This window comes from Nicotiana tabacum, chromosome 1 (assembly GCF_000715075.1).
Source record: "Nicotiana tabacum cultivar K326 chromosome 1, ASM71507v2, whole genome shotgun sequence".
Classification (NCBI taxonomy): domain Eukaryota; kingdom Viridiplantae; phylum Streptophyta; class Magnoliopsida; order Solanales; family Solanaceae; genus Nicotiana; species Nicotiana tabacum.
In genome coordinates, this window is record NC_134080.1 from 164,818,864 (window position 1) to 164,842,512 (window position 23,649).

General features: G+C 38.5%; 1 protein-coding gene across 1 annotated transcript; it reads left to right on the forward strand.

Annotated features, from left to right (window-relative positions):
- The first annotated feature begins 21,455 nt into the window (after positions 1-21,455).
- Positions 21,456-23,355, forward strand: LOC107759336 (uncharacterized). The gene is made up of 2 exons (XM_016577231.2): positions 21,456-21,754; positions 22,788-23,355. Exons 1-2 carry the CDS (start codon positions 21,513-21,515, stop codon positions 23,059-23,061), a joined length of 516 nt encoding a protein of 171 aa, XP_016432717.1. The 5' UTR covers positions 21,456-21,512; the 3' UTR covers positions 23,062-23,355.
- Positions 23,356-23,649: the final 294 nt, after the last annotated feature.

Genomic DNA, 23,649 nt, shown 5'->3' on the forward strand with positions numbered 1-23,649 from the left:
ATGCTATCTGCTCGCCTTGGGAACTCCACGTCCTCGGCATCGTCGTTGGGACAGACATAAATGGACGTCGAGGGAGAGAACTCGACCATGACCCTGCCGCCTCAAGATCTCGAGATGGCTTCCTGAAATGCATTAATGACGGGGGAATTGGACTCCCCGGTTTCACCGTATACAAACACGGAACAACTCCAGCCCTTCAGGCTATATCTCATATCACAATGGGTACCCGCTCTCACTAGGGGTGTATAGACTCCGAGAGGGGCCCCTTACGTCCCAAGCGCAATATCAAGCCATCTCGTGGCATAATCAATAGGCTCTCGGCCTCATATCAAGCCATCTTATGGCGTACAACTCAGGCCCTCAACCTCATAATCATAATCAGTACAAAACTGTTGCGGCGTGCAACCCGAACCCATAATAACCTCACAACACACACCCCTATTCAGTCAGAAATCTCTACAAGCCACTCGGGCACAGTAAAATATGATGCTCAGTCCAAAATATCATTTAAAGTATTAAACTGGCTGAGTTATGAAAAACTGAGTACAGATATAAAATTAAAACAGTGAGTAAATAGCAGTAAAAATCCCCTAAGGGTCCAAAGAGTTGGCACGAGGCCCAAATAAGGCATTCAACCCAAAACAGGATGATAGCAAATAGTTTTCAATCAAATACGCGGTAAAACAGTTACTCGAGATGGATTAAGTCACAATCCCCAATGGTGCACGACCCCACGCTCATCATCTAGCGTGTGCGTCACCTCAATATAGCACAATGATGTGAAATTTGGGGTTTTCATACCCTCAGGACAATATTTATAATCAGTACTCACCTCTATCCGGTCCGAACTCTAGCCCGCGATGCCCTTGTCTCTTGAATCGGCCTTCGGATGCTCCAAATCTAACCAAAATCAGTGCAAAACCATAAAAATATGCTAAGGGAACAAAGCCCACTCGAAAGAAATCAAATTACAACACAAATCCCGAAATTGGCCAAACCCGACCCCCGGGCCCACGTATCAGATTATGATAAAAATTACATCAATAGACTCTTTATCGCTCCCCGAGTTCATTCATATAAAAATCACCATATTCCAACCACAAACGGCCCCTCAAATCCCAAATTCTAGGTCTCCAATTATAAGCCTCAGTTCTTCAATATTAGGCTTAAATTCCCTGACTAATTAGGTAGAAATCACATTAGGATCGAGTATTAAGTCCATAAAGCTTACCTCCAAGTGTTTCCCTTTAATTCCCTTTTCAATTCTTCTCAAAAAGCTCCAAAATCCCTCAAAAATGGTGAAAGTTAGACCCAAAATCGCGGACCCATCTATTTAAACATTCTGCCCAGGCATTCAAATCCTTCTTCGTGAACGCAGTCAAAGCCTCGCGTTTGTGAAGCACAACCTGACGTTGACCACAAATTCCTCGTACGCGAACACAACCACCCCCTTGCGAATGCGATGACTCCGCAGCTCAAACCATCGTGAACGCGTCTGCTACCTCGCGAACGGGATGCTCAAAGACCCCAACCCTTCGCGAACGTGGGACATCCTTTACGAACCTGAAGGCCAAATCTCCAGCCTCATATATGAACCCTTCGCGAACGTGAGGGCCCACTCACGAACGCGAAGGCCAACAGTCTGCAACACTCAACAACAGATTTCTGCAGTTTCTCACAACTTGAAATGGTCCGTTTAACCACCCAAAACTCACCCGAGGCCCTCAAAACCTCAACCAAACATGCCAAAATTTCCCATAACATCATTCAAACACGTTCCAACCTTCGGAATGCTCAAAACAACATCAAAAAACCAAATTCACATCGGATTCAAGCCTAAGAATTCCAAAATCTCCTAAATTCCGCTTTTGATCAGAAAGTCTATCAAACCACGTCCGAAAAACCTGAAATTTTGCACACACATCCCAAATTACACAACGAACCTACTGCAACTTCCGGAATTCCATTCTGACCCATATATCAAAATCTCACCTATCAACCGGAAAACGCCAAAATTCCAATTTTGCCATTTCAAGCCTAAATCTACTCCGGACCTCCAAAACACATTATGATAACACTCCTAAGTCCCAAATCACCTCCCAAAGCTATCCGAACCATCAGAACTCACATATGAGCCCTTTAACACATAAGTCAACATTTAGTTGACTTTTCCAACTTAAGCTTACTCAAAAGAGACTAAGTGTCTCAAACCTTACCAAAACTTCTCCGAACCCGAGCCAACCAACCCGATAGCACATAATACAGCTGAACAAGGCAATAAGAAGCAGAAATGGGGGAAACAGAGTGGTAACTCATGAGGCGACTGGCCGGGTCGTCACATCCTCCCCAACTTAAACAAATGTTCGTCCTCGAACGAGTTAAGAAACATACCTGAAGCCTCAAGCAGGTGAGGATATCTGCTCCGCATCTCCCGCTTGATCTCCCAGGTAGCCTTCTCCACGGGCTGACCTCTCCACTTCACCTTCACTGAAACTATATCCTTTAACCTTAACTTTCGAACCTGACGCTCCAAAATAGCTGTTGGCTCCATATCATAAGTGAAATCACCATCTAACTGCACCATGCTAAAATCCAGACCATGAGACGGGTCCCCAATATACTTTTGGAGCATAGAAACATGAAATACCAGATGCACACTCGACAAGCTGGGTGGAAAAGCTCATAAGCCACCTCCCCAATCCTTCGAAGTACCTCAAAAGGCCCAATGAACTGAGGACTCAATTTACCCTTCTTCCCAAATCTCAAACACCCTTCATGGGTGAAACCTTCAACAGAACCTTCTCACCAACCATGTAGGACACATCCCGAACCTTCCTGTCAGCATAACTTTTTTGCCTCGACTGCGCTGTACGAAGTCTCTTTTGAATTACTTTCACCTTTTCTAAAGCATCCTGCACCAATTCTATCCCCAATAGTCTAGCCTCACCCGGCTCAAACCAACCAACTGGAGATCTACACCGCCTCCCATACAAAGCCTCATATGGAGCCATCTGGATACTCGACTGGTAGTTGTTGTTATAAGCAAACACTGTGAGCGGTAGAAACTGATCCCACGACCCTCCGAAATCAATGAAACAAGCACGCAACATGTCCTCCAATTTTTGAATAATGCACTCGGACTGCCTGTCCGTCTAAGGGTGAAAAGTTGTGCTCAACTCAACCTCAGTACCAAACTCTCACTGCACAGACCTCCAAAACTGTGAAGTAAACTGAGTGCCCCTATCTGAAATGATGGAAACTGGGACACTATGAAAACGAACAATCTCCCGAATATATATCTCTACCAACCGCTCTGAAGAATAGGTAGTACACACAGTAATAAAGTGTGCGGACTTGGTCAGCCGATCCATAATCACCCAAATAGCATCGAACTTCTTCAAAGTCTGTGGGAGCCCAACTACAAAGTCCATGGTGATCCGCTCCCACTTCCATTATGGAATATCCATTCGCTGAAGCAAGACATCCGGTCTCTGATGCTCATATTTTACCTGCTGACAATTGAGATACCGAGCTACAAATCCCACAATGTCCTTCTTCATTCTCCTCCACCAATAATGTGTCTCAGATCCTGATACATATTCGCTGTTGGATGAATGAAATACCGCGATCTATGGGCCTCCTCGAGAATCAACTCCCGAAGCCTATCTACATTGGGCACACATATTCGGCCATGCATCCTCAACACCTCATCATCACCAATAGTCACGTCTCTAGCATCATCATGCTAAACTCTGTCCTTAAGGACAAGCAAATGAGGATCATCATACTGGCGCTCTCTGATGCGATCATATGAGGAAGACCGAGAAATCACATAAGCCAATACCCAACTGGGCTCTAAAACATCTAACCTCACAAACTGATTGGCCAAGGCCTGAACATCAACTGCAAGAGGTCTCTCCCCAACTGGAATATATGCTAAACTCCCCATACTCACTGCCTTTCGGCTCAAAGCATCGGCCACCACATTGGCCTTCCCCGGATGGTACAAAATAGTAATATCATAATCCTTTAGCAACTCCAACCATCTCCGCTACCTCAAATTGAGATCCTTCTTCTTGAACAAGTGTTGGAGGCTACGATGATCAGTAAACACCTCACAAGACACACCATACAAATAATGCCTCCAAATTTTCAACGCGTGAACAATGGCAGCCAACTCCAAATCATGAATAGGGTAGTTCTTCTCATGGGGCTTCAACTGACGAGAATCATAAGCAATAACTCTACCCTCCTACATCAACACACACCCAATACCAACTCTCAAAGCATCACAATACACGGTATATGAACCTGAAGCTGATAGCAAAACTAACACTAAAGCTGTGGTCAAGGCTGTCTTGAGCTTCTAAAAGCTCTCCTCTCACTCATTCGACCACCTGAATAGAGAACCCTTTTGAGTCAACTTGGTCAAGGGCAATGCAATAGATGAGAATCCCTGAACAAACCGACGGTAATAACCCGCCAAACCAAGAAAGCTGCAAATCTCTGTGGATGAAGATGGTCTGGGCAAACTTTGAACCACCTCTATCTTCTTCGGATCAACCTGAATACCCTCGTTGGACACTACGTGCCCCAAGAAAGCCACTAAACTGAGCCAAAACTCACACTTGGAGAACTTTGCATAAAGCTTCTCCTCCTTCAATCTCTACAACACAACTCTCAAATTCTCCGCATGCTCCTCCTGTCTACGCGAGTACACCAGAATATCATCAGTGAAAACTATAACAAATGAGTCGAGATAAGGCCGAAGCACGCTATTCATCAAATGCATGAACGCTGCTAGGGCATTGGTCATCCCAAAAGACGTTACCAAGAACTCATAATGACCATATCGGGTCCTGAAAGCCATCTTAAGAATATCCGAGTCCCTGATCTTCAACAGGTGATAACCTGAACGGAGATCAATCTTGGAGAACACGCTCGCTCCTTGAAGCTGGTCAAACAAATCATCAATGCGAGGCAAAGGATACTTGTTCTTAACTGTTACTTTGTTCAACTGCCTATAATCAATGCACATCCTCATAGTGTCATCCTTCTTCTTCACAAATAGAACAGACGCACCCCAAGGCGACACACTAGGCCGAATGAACCCCTTATCAAGGAGTTCCTGAAGCTACTCCTTTAACTCCTTCAACTCCGCTGGTCCCATACGATATGGTGGAATAGAAATGGGTTGAGTGCCCGACACCAGATCAATACCAAAATCAATATCCATGTCTGGCGGCATGCCCGACAGGTCTACATGAAACACATCAGGAAAATCCCTCACAACTGGAACAGAATCAATATTGGGAGTCTCTGTACTGATATCCCTCACAAGGGCTAGATACAAAAGACAACTCTTCCCGACCATACGCTGGGCCTTCAAGAATGAAATTACCATACTGGGAACATAATCATTTGAACCTCGCCACTCAATCCATGGCACATCCGGCATAGCCAATGTCACTATCTTAGCATGACAGTCCAAAATAGCATGACACAGAGATAACCAATCCATGCCCAAAATAATATCTAAATCCACCATACATAACAACAAAAGATCCACTCGAGTCTCTAGACCCCCAATAGTCACAACATACAATCGGTACACATGGTCTACAACAACAGTATCGCCACTAGAGTAGATACATGAACAGGTGAAATAAGAGACTCATGTGGCATATCCAAATAACGAGCAAAGTATGATGACACAAAAGAATAAGTGGAACCAGGATCAAATAATATAGAGGCATCTCTGTGGCAGACTGAGACAATACCTATAATAACAGCATCGGAAGCAATAGCATCAGGTCTAGCTGGAAATGTATAGAAACGAGCCTAACCACCACCTGATCGACCTCCCTCTCTAGGGCGACCCCTAGCTGACTGACCTCCACCCTTAGCTAGATGAGTGGGTAGTGGTGAGATAACTGGTGCTGAAGTCGATAGCTGACTCCTCTGCTGAGATGAACCCGCAAGACGACGAGGACACTGCCTCCATATATGACCCATCTTTCTACACTCATAGCAATAGGGACTGAAGGGAACCCCTAGCAATAGAATGACTCGCATATGCACCTGACATAGAAAAGCCCTGAACTGATGGAGCACGGGATGAACTCTGAGCTGGAAAGGCACTAAGTGATGACTGGCCCTGATGAAAACTGTGAGAACCATGACCCGATGATGGCCCACGATAACCTGGGCGAGCTGGTTGAGCATGTCTCAATGGACGGCCTCTACCGTGTTGAAACTGACCTCTCGAAGGAGCACCACCATAACTACCAGATCCTCGAGGCCTCTTGGCATCCCTCTCATCTTGCTCCTGGCGACGAACTGACTCAATCTCACGAGCAACGTCTACAACCTCTTCAAAAGTAGCACCAGACACCCTCTCCCTGGTCATGAGAATACGAAGCCGATATGTGAGGCCATCAACAAACCTCCTAATCTTCTCTCTATCTATCGGAACCAACCAAAAGCATGACGAGCTAACTCGGAGAACCTCATATCATACTGCGTCACAGTCATCTCTCCATGATGCAACCACTTGAACTGCCTGCGCAGCTCCTCTCTGCGAGACTATGACACATACTTCTCCAAAAAGAGAATGGAGAACTACTTCCAGGTAAGGGGTGCTACACCAACAGGCCTACGCCTCTCATAACCCTCCAACCAAGTGAAGGCAGCTCCAGAAAACTGAAAAGTAGTGAAAGTGACCCCGCTGGTCTCCAGAATACCCACTGTGCAAAGAATCCTCTAACACTTGTCCAAGAAACCCTAGGCATCCTCACCCTCTACACCAATGAAAGTCGGAGGCTGAAGTCTACCAAACCTCTCCAACCTGCGTTGCTCGTCCTCTGGCATGGCAGGAGTTACATAGTCTTGAGCAACTACAACCGGTTGGGCTGGATGTGCCCCCAGTGTCTAAAGTCCCTGCACGACCTGCTCAGGTGTGCGAGCGGCGGGAGTCTAAGTGCCTCCCCCAGTTTGAGAAGTAGCTACGGTTGTAGTAACTGAAACCGCCTGAGCTAGGCCAGTGCATACTGATAGAATCTAAGCCAAGGCCTCTTGAAGACCAGGAATCACAATGGGCACAGCTAGTGCCTGAGCTGGTGCTGCTGGAGCATCCATAACTGGGACCTGATCCTGAACTAGTGCGGCTGGTGGATCTGTAGGGGCTGCCCTAGCTGTTGTGCGGGCCACACCCCTACCCTTACCGCGACCACGACCGCGTCCCCGACCTCTAGTGTCCATAGCTGGTGGTATTAGTGGTCGTTCATTCTGGCCAGTAGCGTGTATCCTTACCATTTGTGAGAGAATAGAATAACAGAAGTTTAGTACTCGGATCAATAGATTCGCACGACAAGAATTTCAAGAATATGAAGTTTTTTCAAAAGGTTCTGCAGCCTCTCGAGGATAAATACAAACGTCTTCGTATCAATCTGTGAGACTCTACTAAACCTGCTCATGACTCGTGAGACCTATGTAACCTAGGCTCTAATACCAACTTGTCAAGACCCTAAACCCAGACCCGATCGTGATGGCGCCTCTCGTGAAGACAAGGCCAGCCGACACAACACCCAATTCATTTTTAAGCAATTAAAATAGCACAATTTAAGTCATTTAACATGATTAAATCCCGAAGAAACAATGAAACAGTTCAATTTGCAGAACAAACACAGCCCGACATCGGGGTGTCACCAGTCAAGAGCATCTAACATAGTATAAGAGTATGAAAGAGTTTATACAATCTATTACATAACTAGGATAAGGGAAATAAAATAGGAGGGAGAAACACTGGGCTGCGAATGCTGAGCAGCTACCTAGTGGACTCCGAATAGCCTGCTGAGCAATCAACCCTCACTGGCGGGACCTGAAGCTCCTGAATCTGCACATAGGGTGCATGGAGTAAAGTAAGCATTCCAACTAAGTGAGTAATAACAATAAATGAAGACTGAGCGATAAGAAATTACGTGAAAACACAACAACATGCTATAAAGAAGCAGAGTAAAATCAATTAAACGCAATAAAACAGTGAAATCTTATAAAGCACCTTGGTTCATAGTAAGCTTCTTTAAAACACCATTTTAACAATTTAAAAAGTAAATGAAAAGCAGCTAGGAAAGATAAACTCAAAAAAAATCTGCCCCTCGGGCACAATGTCAACAGAATCAGCCACTCAGGCAATAACATGGAACAACACCAGCCCCTCGGGCTATATCTCATATCATAATTGGTACCCGCGCTCACCGGGGTGTACAGACTCCTAGAGGGGCCCCTTACGGCCTAAGTGCAATATCAAGACATATCGTAGCATAATCAATAGGCTCTCGGCCTCATATCAAGCCACCTTGTGGCATACAACTCAGGCCCTCAGCCTCATAATCGTAATTAGTACAAAACTGATGTGGCGTGCAGGTAGAAGTTAGACCCAAAATCGCGGATAATGGCTATTTAAATATTCTGCCCAAGCATTCAAATCCTTCTTCGCGAATGTGGTCAAAGCCTCGCGTTTGCGAAGCACAACCTGACGTTGACCACAAATTCCTCTTATGCGAACGCGACCACTCCCTCGCGAACGCGATGACTCCGCAGCTCAAACCATCGCGAACGCATCTGCTACCTCGCGAACGCGATGCTCAAAGACCCAGTCCTTCGCGAATGCGGGACCTCCTTCACGAATGGGAAGGCCAAATCTCCAGCCTCACATCTCAACCCTTCGCGAATGCAAGGGCCCACTTGCGAACGCGAAGTCCAAAAGTCTGCAACACTCAACAACAGATTTCTGCAATTTCTCACAACTCAAAATGGTCCATTTAACCACCCGAAACTCACCTGAGGCCCTTGGGGCCTCAACCAAACATGCCAACATATCCCATAACATCATTCAAACTCTTTCCAACCTTCGTAACGCTCAAAACAACATCAAAATACCAAATTCGGATCGGATTTGAGCCTAAGAATTTCAAAATCTCCTAAATTCTGTTTTCGATCAGAAAGTCTACCAAACCACGTCCGAATTACCTGAAATTTTGCACACACATCCCAAATGATACCTACTGCAACTTCTAGAATTCCATTCCGACCCCTATATCAAAATCTCACCTATCAATCGGAAAACGCCAAAATTCCAATTTATCCAATTCAAGCCTAAATCTACGCCGAACCTCCAAAACATATTCCGATTACGCTGCTAAGTCTCAAGTCACTTCCCAAAACTATCCAAACCATCGAAACTCACATCCGATCCCTTTAACATATAAGTTAATATTTGGTTGACTTTTCCAACTTAAACTTACTCAAAAGAGACTAAGTGTCTCAAACCTACCAAAACTTCTCCAAACCCGAGACAACCAACCCGATAGCACAAAATACAACTAAAAAAGGAAATAAGAAGCAGAAATGGGGGAAACAGAGCGGTGACTCATGAAATGACTGGCCGGATCGTTGCACTTGTCAACTAGAGCACTTAGCTTCCCAGCTCCATTGGGTGGTGGAATCTCCATCTCCTCATCAGACGAGTCAAATTAGACTCTGACTCAACTACCATTGGCGCCTTTACTTTCAATTTTACTTTGAATGTGTCTCACTTCTTAGCCAATGGTTGTGTTGAAGCTCCTTCTCAGATCTTAAATGGAACCTCTTGGCCTAGTGGCCGTGTTTGTTCCCTTTGTTGTGTTTGTGAGGTGGCTTGGTACTTCGTATGATGGACTCAGTGTCCACCTCATAGGTCCTCCTTGCAAGTTATCATGCCTATGCTTTGTTCTCTTTTCCTTATTTTCCTTTACTTGGGCATTCTTGTCAGTAGATGGCCTACTCGTTGTTTTAGTAAAGTTTTTGTCACAAATCCCAAAAGTGGGTCGTGGTAAAAATCTCCTGTGTATTTAAGTTTGCACTTTACTATTTTAGTTATTTGACGAAGGAGCATATATAAAAACCAAGTTCTTATACATGTGTTTAACTGGTGCACCAAATTATATATAGAGTTGAGAGCGGTATAAATAATATATTTGGTTTCCTTATACAAATAAATCTCCCATACAAAGGAATATCCTAAGGGGTCGTTTGGTGGGGTGTATAAGAATAATGTTGAATAAGGTGTATTAATAATGCAGAGATTAGTAATGCATGGGTTAGTAATACAAGCATTAGTTATGCAGAGATTATTTCTTATTCATTGTTTGGTGTGGTGTATTAAAATTGATATCCATTTGTTTACAAAAATGCCCTCCATATTCTTTAGCTTTAAGGGACTTTAAGGATAATTTTGTCTTTAACTATGCTAATGCATGCATTAATAGCCTTGGTATTACTAATACCATAGTTTTGCTATGTATTAGTTATACATAGGATAATACCAAATAGGGTGTATAACTAATGCTTGTATCAGTTATACATAGGATGAAAAAATGTATCAAACAAAGTTTTACTGATACACAAAGTTAATACATGCATTATTTTCTCTAATGCACTCTACCAAACGACCTCTAAGAGTATCCTCTATCAATTGGATTTCCACCCAGTGTTGGTATCCGTTTTGCAGATCGGTTAATTTGGATTCGCACAGAAAAACCCACCTTAGGGGATATAATATGCTCCCTATCAAAAAAGATTCCATTCTTAGTGCTCCAATTTGAGCCATGTAATTAAGGATTGTCATGGTTAGTGCAGTTTATCTACAACCGAATTTGAGTTAATTCAGTACAATACAACAGGTGAATTTTGGATACTATAGTGAAGTTGATTATAGTATCCTAGTTAACAGGGTAGTGTCAGAGGCTGAGCTAGAATTTAAAGTTATGAGTTCTGAACTTAATATCGAACCTATAGCATGTTTTAGTTACTGGGTCTGGGGATCTTTCTCGAACCCTGCGCATAGCGGGAGCTTAGTGCACCGGACTACCCTTTAATGAATTTTCTAATATAATTACATGCTCTATGTAAATGCTACTAGGTTCGACCTAACCCGTAAAGAATACCCTACCTCCGCCACTGGGCAGTGTTACACCAATATAGATGGATTCACACGAGCTTGACGAAGTGAGAGATTGTTGTGAATGAGCTGGTGCTCGCACAAGGCAAATGCATTTACAAATAAAATGGGGTTTTATACAAATAGCCGACTGATTGTTTACTTTTGTTAGTCGGTATACATAGATTACATACTGAGTATACCCAATTATATATGAATTATACATATGTTATATATCACCAACTATTTTTAATTTACACGGTTAAATGGAAAGTGTTATAAAATAATAAAAGAAGAAGAGTATTGCAGAGCAAAGTAGAGAGAGAGGGAATTCTTATTGATATGGGATGATTTACAACGGAATAGAAACTCTATTTATAGGGAGAGGGTGACTTAGCCACCAAGTAACAAACTCTAAAATCTCTCTAAATATAGACATTCACCATAAATAAAATTCTATTTATAACACTCCCCCTTGAATGTCTATTCAACAGATAATGTGTCTCGTTAAAACCTTAACTAAATAAAACCCAATGGGAAAAAAATTCTAGAGAAGGAAAAAGAGTACACATATCTAACAATACGCCTTTTGGCTGCTTCGTTAAAAACCTTGCAAGGAAAACCTAATGGGACAAAACCTTTTAAGGGAAAAAGAGTACAACGCGTATTAACTCCCCCTGATGAGACCATCAATTCACATCCTTGAGCCTTCGCATCCCAATCTTGTGCACCATCTTCAAAATATCGTTGGTAGAGAATTGATAAACAAATCAGCCATATTAACTTGAATGAATATATTGCACCTTGAAATCATCATTCTTGATAGATATATAATGTCTTCATATATAATGTCATGAAATAGCCTTTTCAATATCTCTATAGAGGTAATTTCACTATCCCATTATCATGCTTATAGTTATAGCAAGATACAAATGTGCACAAATTGCACTTAGGATGTAGCACTTCATGACCAAGAATTCTATTATGCTTTAAGCAATTTAAATCCTTTAGGGATTATCATATAAGTATAGTCAAATAAGCCATTTAAATAGACTTTAATTAGATGCATATCAAGTTTTCATGTCATGCTAGACAAATAAGATATCGAAAACTGATTGCACATATCATTGACTTTATACTTTCAAGTGTGAACTACATGTCCAAAACATGTCTTTCATATGAAACCAATTCTATTCGAATTGTATCTCCTCCATTTGGCCAATATTTTCTGTCTGTATTTGACAGACTTAAGATCCTCATCTATATATAGTGCTATGATAGATGTCGTCAACGAATATTTTATATCGGTTCCAATATTTTTTCATAAAGACATGACATAGAGATATCTTCATTCATATTTTCAGGTACCTGAATCTCTCCTGAGATTTTATTGAGTGTTATGTCATGTGATCTTCTAGATCATTTTCCTCCTTATTATGATCATTTTAATCATTTGCTCATCTTCTTTTTTAAGAAGTTTATTTGAAATCGATTTGTCTATACGCTTTAAGCGTACCATAGACTTTGTCCTTCTAGGACTTAATAGGAGCATTTGCAATGAGAATATAGTTATTTTCTTTGGGTCAGCAAATGCGTCTGGCATTCTTTGCAATATATTGCAAATGAATTATCCTTTTATGAACTTCAAGTTCATATTATCTTATTCGAGTATCTAAATGTACAAATAATAATTCATTCCACGTAACTTTTTCTCAATTGTTTATCATATCTCCCAATCATGTTAGAAAAACTAACTTGCTTCCTCAACTTTGAAAATTCATCTTTGTGCATTATGGTGTTATCAAAATATACACCGCACATCAATAATAATAAGATGGAATTATTTGGTTCCTGACCCTAAACCACTTGTGAGGGGAGAAAATAATATACTTTCGTATATACGTTTTTCAAACTGATATATATAACTTTGTTCTCATAAGAAATAGTTTAGATATTAAGTGGAGGCACTCAATAAATTATTTTGCTAAACCAACTTTGATGTAAACCAACTTATCAAAATAAACTGTCTTGAATAGAAAATCTGGAAATTATGCTCTAAATTAAATTATTGAGCAGTTACATCGCAAACACCAGGTTGCAAGTTAATAATAATCGCACATGTAACCATCTCATAGATGCATCTTATGTGGTATACATGGCAGGTGAATGGGCCCATATTCACCTTTGATATTTCCAGCATTCATGGGATTAAATCCAAATTTTAGTTGGTCTATTAATTAATGAGAACAAACAATATAAGAGAATTCGTAAAGAACTTTCTAATTCTTTAATATTTACCCATGTGTACTCCCTATTATGTTTGCACATCATACTTAAATTGATATGGCTAAACCATTTATGTCAAGTGAATAAATTACATTATTGATAAACTTCATATTTACACTATGACGTGTGCAATTATCAATAAACTCCAAGTTTATTATGATATGAGTTTTTATAGCAATAAACTTCTACTTTATTGTGGCATTCTTTTGTTTGTGTAGTACAAACTAGAGAATAAAGTGGATAGCTTTTCACATACATATTACCCCGCTACAAGTTGTAGTAATAGAAGATATTAAATCTTTCCTTTATTTATAGTCTCAATATAATCAACCGTTTTCGTGTATACTTTGGAAACTGAATAAGTTTCTCTGAGACTTACTACAACACAATACCTTATTGGTAATCAATTGTGTTTCTCCAAAATAGTATAATTGGCTCTTCCAGAGTTCTCAATTAATTTGGTACTACCACATATTCATCAACATCCGTATGGTGAATATCTCTTTTAAAGAGAAAGTTATATCATTATGGTTATGGTCAAAATTATATACAAGATATGTTTCTTATATTACCGTTATCTTTAAATATCACATTGCCAAAATATTTTGGCGTACAATAAGTACGTAGCCAATGACCATTTATACCATAATAATGACATTATTTTTCTATTTCCTCTCAAACCTCCTTCTAGAGGTGAGTGTGGTATATACCACTAGCATACTCATATTCTTCCAAGAATGAATATGTATTCATAAATCACATGTTGTCACATCACATCATCAATGGACCATAATCATTTATATGTGTTTTACAAAATCTCATGTCAAGTCGATGACAAATATTACTTTCACATAGTGAAGGATTATTTTGAGAATACTTACTGTTCTCATTACCACAATAATAACGATTATAATTTCGTCTATTGTCACGTCCACATCCATTGATACATTCATAGTAATAGTTTTATCTTCTTTCAGACTTATCACATACTGCTATCACATTCTCTTAAGAGAATGAGAATGGAGCAAATTCAATGGGACGGGTTTTCAATTCTTTTCCCACAATCATACATAAATTTGATCATGATAAGGCATAAAACTTTTACCACTTTGGGTGGTTATAATTTCTTTCAAACTCCATTAGAGTTACAATCAAATTTATCGTTTTTGTTTGTATTTAAAATCAAATTATAGAATATCAAGAATTTAAAAGAGAAAAGTAAAATACTTACCTTAAATCCAAAATTTAATCATGAAGGAAGGTCATGGAACAATTAACAATCATTATGCTCAATCCCAAAGTTTCTACTCAATTGGTTAGAGTCTCGTGCTGATAACGTGTTATAAAATAATAAAGAAGAAGAAGAGTATTGCAGAGCAAAGTAGAGAAAGAGAGAGAATTCTTATTGATATGGGATGATTTACAATGGAATATAACTCTCTATTTATAATAGAGGGTGACTTATCCACCAAGTAATATACCCTAGAATCTCTCTAAATATAGATATTCACCATAAATAAAATTCTATTTATAATAGAAAGCTGATGTTGTTTAATTTTTTGAAAGAAAATACTGCAAGCTATAAAATAGTTTTTGTTTCCCATACAATATTTTTGACGAACTGATCTCCAAATGCGGATTACCACTTAATGTATCGTGTGTTTCAAGATATGGCCTCCCTCTTGGAATGGATCAATTCTTCACGCCGACCCCTAATTTAATAGCACTTTTAGGACTTTGGAGCCTTAGTTTTCTATCATAATTATTTGTAAATGTTGCTCCCAAACGCATACGCAAGTATACGTGGTCGATAAGTAATATAAGATTGTAAGTTTAAATATCGTATCAATAGGAATTTGTGATTAACTATCAACTAAATTAAACCAAACAATTAATCTATTCAAAAAAATCCTAAAGTATGAGTATTGAACTAAAATTAATCTAGAGTAACAAACTAAGAGATTAAAGTTGCTCCACCTTTAACAACGAAATACTCCACCTTCACATCAATGTACATTAACTCCATACTTCTTTAAGCACAATTACCTCAAGAGCTACCACTATCAAGGAATATTTGCAAACAATATAAATATATTTTTCTTTCTTTTTTTAATTCAAGTTGCTCTTACTTTTTTTTTCAAAACACTGCACCTTTCTCCTTATTTAATTAGTTCCACTCAAAAGCCAAATCAACCACCCCACACTTTAACTTTTACAAAGTTCATAACAATTCAAGTGTTTATGAGAGGTGAAAAGGTTCAAATAGATAGTTAATTCAAATAAATGGGTAAGGCTTGTAATGTGGTTGCCAAAGAAACAGGATTACATTCTCAAATGAGTTAACTATGATACATAACAATTAGACGGGTAATATATATATGGCTCAAGAAAGAAACGCCTATATCACTTCCAAGACTGAACAAAACTACTATTTCGCTTTGCAAACACACGGGGCAACTTATAGACATCAAATGCAATGCACAAAATAACACAAAACGTTACACATAACTCACTCAGGATTGGACTCATCAAGACACTTTAGTCAAAGAAGTTAAGCAAAGTTAAGATCATACAATTTAAGGTACTTATACAAGAGCCAAAAACTGAGCCTAAGCGTCACCACCAAAGTACTCACTATTCTCAAGGCATGACAAAGTTAAAAGAGATTGCTTCAATTCAATTCTCAGCACAAGTTTTCCTAGTTCTAAAAAATAAAAACTAACTATACCCGATTCAAACAAAACCCTTAGAAAAGAACTACGGCAGAAAGAAAAACCAACGGGGGAATTGCTACACTAACTACAAAGAAAATCTTTTTGTCCTTTTTCTTTAGATTTCTTTTTACAAAAACTCTACACTAAGTTACAACTAAGCTAAAATAGCACAGAAATCACACAGACAATCTTCTTACCCCAGACTTAAAATTGTGCATTGTCCTCAATGCACACTGAAAATAACAAGAGGGTAAAAGGTACTCTCTGGTAGGCCAAAGGCTGAAGAATTAGCAGCTCACGGGATACTTAGACTTCTCCCAGGTATGATCCCTTGTGCGGGTACCTCATACTTAGTTTCAACCACCTGCTCGCTTTTGCCCATGCCTATTGGCTTTGACTCCATGCTCCTACTCCTACAAACTACAAAAATAATACTACAAAAAAACACAATAAAAAAAATAAGCAAAAGTAAAAAAATAAAAAATAAAATCAGGTTACCTCCCAACAAACGTTTGATTTAACGTCGTTGCACGACGCCATCACTTTCACCACTTTTCCTTCCACCTTGAAGATATGAATTGCGCCCCCAATTTTGCATCAATTTTTCTGTCACGTTGATGGGGGCGGTGGTGTAAAAATAAAGGAACCAAGCAATAGATATCGCATCTTGCACTTCTTGGCCTTTAAGTAAGGAATGTTGATTTGCCTCCTTGGTATGGTAAATTTCAGAATATAAAAACTTTGTTCCTCATCCATTGACTCCTCCATATGCTCGACTGGATCAATTTCCATGTCACTAACCAAACACAATGTTGAAAAGTGTTTAGAATGAGGTCCAACACGCTCCAACTCCATAATTGCATTATTTTTGACATCCTCTATTTTGCACTCTTCATCAACCTTGGTATCATGAATAATATTTTGGTCGAATAGTTGGAATTCCTTTTTCCGCTCCTCAAGCTGGCCAATATCTACAAAAATTGGTTGTAGGGCATCAGACGCCTCAACCTTTTTATTCAATTGATCATGCACGTCATGGATATTTAAGCCAAATTGGTCTATCTCTTGTATGAGCTCAGTTCTTTCGTCTATCAACTGTTCTATCATATTTGAAAGACCACCACGGAGAAACTCATGAGATTTTATCAGTTGAGTGTGTTCCTCTAGTCAAGATTGGCTCACTATATCTGCTTCTTCTAAGTTATCTTCTGGTGGGAACTCATTCTCTTCAGCCATTTCCTCTGCCTAGGCCTTCATTCTCATGATTGTTGCACTAATTCTTTGTATAGCCTTTCGATTTTTATCTTGTTGCTCGGTTACTTGACTCATCATCATGTCACATTGCTCGGCTATTTGCCTCATCTTGTCCATAATACGAGCCACGTTTTCCATATCCGCCACTTCATTGCTCCTATCAAACTCATGAACATTATAATAAGAACTCTGAGAAGGATAGTAAGAATTAGGATAACCATCCCAATGGTCACCTTGACAACCACACACATTATAAAAATTCCACACATCAGATTGGGATGGACAATTTTGCCCTAAGTGTGGTTCTCCACAATATGGACAAGGATCACCATAATAAGAATAACCAATAATCGACCAATTATCATTCCAAGATGCCATGTCAACAAAGATAATCAAAAAATAAAAACTTGAATAGGCAAAAAGTAAAAATCCAATCTAGTAGAATAGTTGATTTCTAAGTTCCCGGCAACAACGCCAAAAACTTGTTGTTCCCAAACGCACGCGCAAGTATACGTGGTCGACAAGTAATATATGATTGTAAGTCCAGATATCATACCCACAGGGACTTGTGATTAACTATCAACTAAATTAAACCAAACAATTAATCTATTCTAAAGAATCCTAAAGTATGAGTATTGAACTAAAATTAATCTAGAGTAACAAACTAAGAGATTAAAGAAAACAAGTTGGCGAATTATATAGACGAATTCAATGTGAGAGAATATTCTAGAGCTATGGGTTAGCTAACAATCCCGTTGAGTTTTTCACTTAAATCGTCTAATTAATTTATCTAGTTTATTGATTGACGGATTAATATTGCTCGTAGCCTTCTCCCGAAGTACAACTCGCCTATTCAAGCTAACCTAACGCCTATATTCCTATGGAATTAGGATTAACAAGAATGCATTTACAATTCCCGTATAGTAACCAAGCAGGGCGATTAGGTATATTCCTATCCTAACCGCAAATCCGCCTCCCTTAGAGTTAAGATCTTGCTCTACTCAATCTTATATGTAATCTAGAATTCCCTCTCCCGAGTTCAATCCTAGATTCATAGATAGTATTCAATTGGTGATCAAACAATCAAATAATTAAGTGCAAGATTGAAAAAATAAACCAATATGATGAAATAATAAGAACAATTCAAGCTTCAAGCTACAATGTTCATGTGGCACCCAAAACTCTAGAACTAAGAAACTATGAGATTAAAAGAAGAGAAGAGAAGAAAAACTTGTTAGAAGCCTCATCCAAGCGTGGTGTGTGTTCCCCCACGTCTCCTCTCCAAAATAGTCTCCCTAGGTCTAAGATGTGTTAAAAGTCTTCAAAATAGCGTTTTACATGTATTTATACCAAGTAGTGTTGGGCCCATACGAAACAGCCTTTCCTGCACAAAATAGGACTCTGGCTCTGTAAAATTTGTACATGCGAGCCGCACCCTGCATTGCACAGTGCGACGCGGTAGTGGGAAACTTCAGAGAGCTTGTTTCTGATTCCTGTCATGAAATTGCACTACTGCGGCTCACCCTGTGCCGCACTGTACAGTGCGATAGTGAGAATTTGCGAAAATGCAAAACATAAAAGTTGTAGCCCTTTCAAATAGCTTTCCAACGATATATTGCGGAACCCAAACGCCGTTCTGAGCGAAAAGTTACGTGCATTCTACTAGACAATGCACCGTATGCCTGGTCGATTCTTCGTTTCATTCTTAACTATCATCCATTGATCCCCGAATACGATCCCGGCTTAATTCCTTGGGCTTTTACTCAGACTTCAAAGCTCCAAATCACTTGAATTCATTCCATAATGCCTACATAGATCGGAATCACTCCTACAAGACATAAAAATACATATTTAGTGCAAAACACTAGTGATTAGAGCTCAAACTCAATTAAAGTGCAGTAAAGTATAGTATAGTAAATGACTAAAATACGCAATTATAGCTTATCATCAGTAAAAATAGCACGGGCTAGCTAGTTTTTGGACTAATCATTCAAAAATAGCCAGCATTCATAAAGCCATTGAAAAATAGCCACTATTTTGCTGCAACACGGAAAGTTCCAGCATAATATACTGGAGATCAGTGCACTTGTGTATGAACTTCCAGCATATTATGCTGGTACTCCAACACGCGGAAAGTTCCAGCATAATATATTGGAGATTGGAGCACCCATGTAGGAACTTCCACCATATTATGTTGGACCGGTATATTATACTGAAACTCCAGTATATTATGCTGGGAGCCCAGTATATTATGCTGGGAGCCCAGTATATTATACTGGAACTCCAGTATATTACACTGGAACTCCAGTATATTATACTGGAGTATTTTTCGGTTCAGATTTATCTTTACATGAAAAGTGTCTAAATTTCGATTACTTTTGAAACTGTGGCTATTTTTGAATGGCCACTTGTAAATCTGGCTGTTTTTTAATTTCTTCCTAATTATTACGGTGCTGCGGACTGGGTTATTAAATATTTAGTAGGCGTTTGGACATAAGCATTGTAAAATTTGAAAAAATGGTGAAAATGGTATTTGAAATTTAGAGTTGTGTTTGCACATAAATTTCAGTTTGGGTTATTTTTGAAGTTTTGTGAGTGATTTGAGGGAAAATTTTAAAAAATAGCTTTTTGCAATTTTTTAAATTTTCGAAAATTTCCAAAATGTATTTTCAAATGCAAATTAAAAATTTTATGAACAAACGTTGATTTCGGGAAAAAATATTTTTTGGAAAAATATTCTATCAAATTTTATGTCCAAACGGGCACTTAATCTCACTAAATAATTGTACTGTACTTAGGTTACTAGTATCTACCTACAGAAATGATGAAATGACAAATACGTCCACCAAAGTGACGACAGTTAGAAGTACGAAATTGACCAAAATCTTTATCTTTCCTACAGCTTTTACCACTTCACTATGCTCGAGATCTTGTAATCCACTAAGTCCCTTTTAACTACCACATGACATGCCCAGCACGCCAACTAAAATTTGGGCCTTATTTTTATACAATTCATGGGTCGTTTGAATGACGGTATTAGAAAAAATAATGCAAATATTAACTCTATGCATTATTAATATTTTATTTAGTATATTTTTTTAATTTGTGTATAATTAATACTTGCATTAGTTATACATTATATTTGGTATTGTCCTTTGTATAAGTAATGCATAGAAAATCATGGCATTAGTAATACCAAGATTATTAATGCATGCATTAGTATGGTTATAGATAAAATTGTCCTTATAGTCCCTTAAAGCTAGAGAATATGGAGGGCATTTTTGTAAGCATCTATTTTTTAAAAAAATTATGCAATGCATTATAATTTTAATACACCACACCAAACAGTAAATAAGAAATAATATATGCATAACTAATGATTGGATTACTAACACATGCATTACTAATACACTTTATTCCGCACTATTCTTATACACCCTACCAAACGACCCCTTAGTGCTTGAGGGATCTTTTTCATGGTTTCATACTTTTCGTCTCATGTTTTTCTCATATCACATCATATATGATCAAATAAAATCTGAGTGCTTTGTTCATTATAAACAATAATTTATTAAATTTAATACAATAAAATAAAAATTAAATGATCATCCTCAAAATTATCTCTCGTTTTGATTGTTTGCCTTCCAATTTTCGCTTACATCTAAGTAAACTCTTTGGTTATCGCTGGATTCCAACCTAGGTAGGATTGTGTGTCTCACGCTCCTTCAAGGAGTTGAGGAGAGTAGAGTTAAGCGAAACATATTTATTTCTGAAAAAGCTACACATACAGAAACGACATATAAGAATAGAAATAAATAGCAAAATTGAGTTAATTTAGGAGACGAAACTTAAAAGAAAGAAAATCGACCAAACCCAAACCCCACTTCACAAAAATATGTGAATTCTGTGTTTATATCAAATCATATTAAATTACTAAGTGATATAATAAGGTGATAATATTGTTAATTGACTATGGAAATAGAAGTTTATGTGCACACGCATGTATAATATGTGTTTGATATAAACATTGGTGCCAATATATTTTTTCTCAATCTCCTCTCTCTCTATCATCAGACCAATTAAGGGGCATATCTGTCATTTTAACATATTGAGTTTAAGGTTCACATCATCTGTCCCTCAACAGAAAACGACTGCAAGCAACCTGTGGTCTACCTGTATACATATCACATTCACATTAATATATGCATCTTTGATTTATTTCTTTAAAATAATGTGATCGTGTACATAAAATATGCAAAACCATGTCTGGCTCTATATAAATGAGCAAGAGGCAAGAGAGATGCAAACGCCGCCTCAAGGGCGTCTTGATCGGTTGCCTAAAAAAAATTGGTTTTAGTCTTTGTTTTCCTTCCTTTAATTTAGACTTCAAATCAGAGAGATTGAAGAATTTGAAGAAAAAGAAAATGGTTGATCTTCAAATAGTTTGCTCCATGTGTGGTGATGTGGGCTTCCCTGACAAGCTCTTCCGCTGCGCCAAGTGCCACCACCGCTTTCAGCACTCGTATGTCCTTCTTCACCCTTCTCAGTTATGTATCTATGCATGTTGAGGAAAATCGTATTAATTAATTAGTAGCTTATACAACTATTGATCTTAACAAGAAGACCAACTAAACGAGACAGATCATTGCTGATATGTTAGTTAATTATTAGTCGAACGATTGAAAAGAGGGATTCTCGTACCAACCCATAGGAAGAAGAACTTCATTAGTTTGGTTCAAATTCTCACTTTCTTCCTCGATTAATCAGTTCAGCCTTTAGACTAGTGTTCGTAGGCTTTTTATTCTGATTTTTTTTCCCTTTGAGAGGCCGGATTCATGTGCCAACTTTATGAAAAAGAACGTACTCCTATTAGTTTGGTCGAACGGTCCAATTTTCTTCCTCGATTAGTCTAATCTTCTCTATCAGGCTAGTCCTTAATTTTATTCGAGAGTTTAATCTCATTTATTTATTTCTTTCTTTGAAAATTACTAGAAATTATATACTTTTAATGCCATCATTAAATTTCTTGCTTTGTGGATCAAGTCTTATTCTTGGGATCAACATGGTCCGCAGCTTGATTTGGTCCCTCATGACTGCCACGCCTTTATAGTCTTTGACTGAATATATATTTTTCTTTTGTTTAATTTTCGTTTTGTTTCTTGGTTGTGGCCAGCCAAACATGACCCTCGTCCACCGCCACTATCACCTACCTCAGGGAACATCCTACACTCATCTCATCCTTATCATCCGGAGATATTCATGATCATAACATGATTACTACTTTAGAAAGAGAAGGAAAAATAAAGAAGAAGAAAGAGCTAGCGGACTCTCATTATTTTACACTTAAAATAATAGACCATGTGTCTATGTGGTTATAGTTTTTTAATCTAGAGGCAGATATAGAATTTAGAGCCACTGAACTTAAGAATTAGTATAATCGCATTATGTGTATATATAATTTAATTTTTTTTTCGTCTGTAAGCATATATAGTTCAAGTCAAAAGAAATAGTTTTCACGGAACTTATCCTAAATCTGCGTATGTTATTTATGATAGGTATTGTAGCAACTACTACAGCGAATCCTCGGAGCCAATACAAGTGTGTGATTGGTGTCAAAGTGAGGAGAAAAGCTCGAGGCATGGTGGTTCCTCAAGGAAATCAATTGCAGGAATTAGTAATTCAGGGATCAAATCGGAATATTCAGGAGACAAAATCAAGCAGAATGATAGGGAAGAAAGTGGTGCTGAAAGGGCAAAGAATCCTAGTGGCACTCCTTCACCTCGGACAGCAACTCGAAGATACAAGCTTCTCAAGGATGTCATGTGTTAAAAGGGGACATTATGAGATTAGTTTAAATTCTGAATACGCACATGTAAATGAAAAGGAGAAGTTGTAGGATCCTAGTGAGTTTTTCAGATATGAGGCTTTGGTTAGGTCATGTTCATATTTCTTCCTATGGATAATCGTAAGTTGTTATGATTTTCTAGTGTTTTTTTCTTTTATTCCTTTTCTTTTTTGGCTGCCAAGAGTTTTTGGCTCTATGCTAAATAAGTTGATAGAATCAGTGGAACTTCATGTACAAATCTGATGATAAATAAGCATGAGTTTTCGTTAGCCTTCCTATTTGCTAGATTGTTCTTTGCCTAAGTCCTTCTTGATGGTTAATTTCCTTTAATTGCACGCATGAAATAAATATATTTCCAATATGCTAACTCTATTACTCCTTTTCTACTCCTTTTCTACTCCTAGTTTATATATATGGTGAGATTCGGAGTACAAGAATGTTTAACTTTGTATGATTCAAACATAAAATTTTCAAATGTTTGAAATAGAATCTACATATTTAATTAGAGAATAGATAAAAATTAATATAAATCAAAATAGTTAATAATTTATGTACTTAACAAAACTATTTAA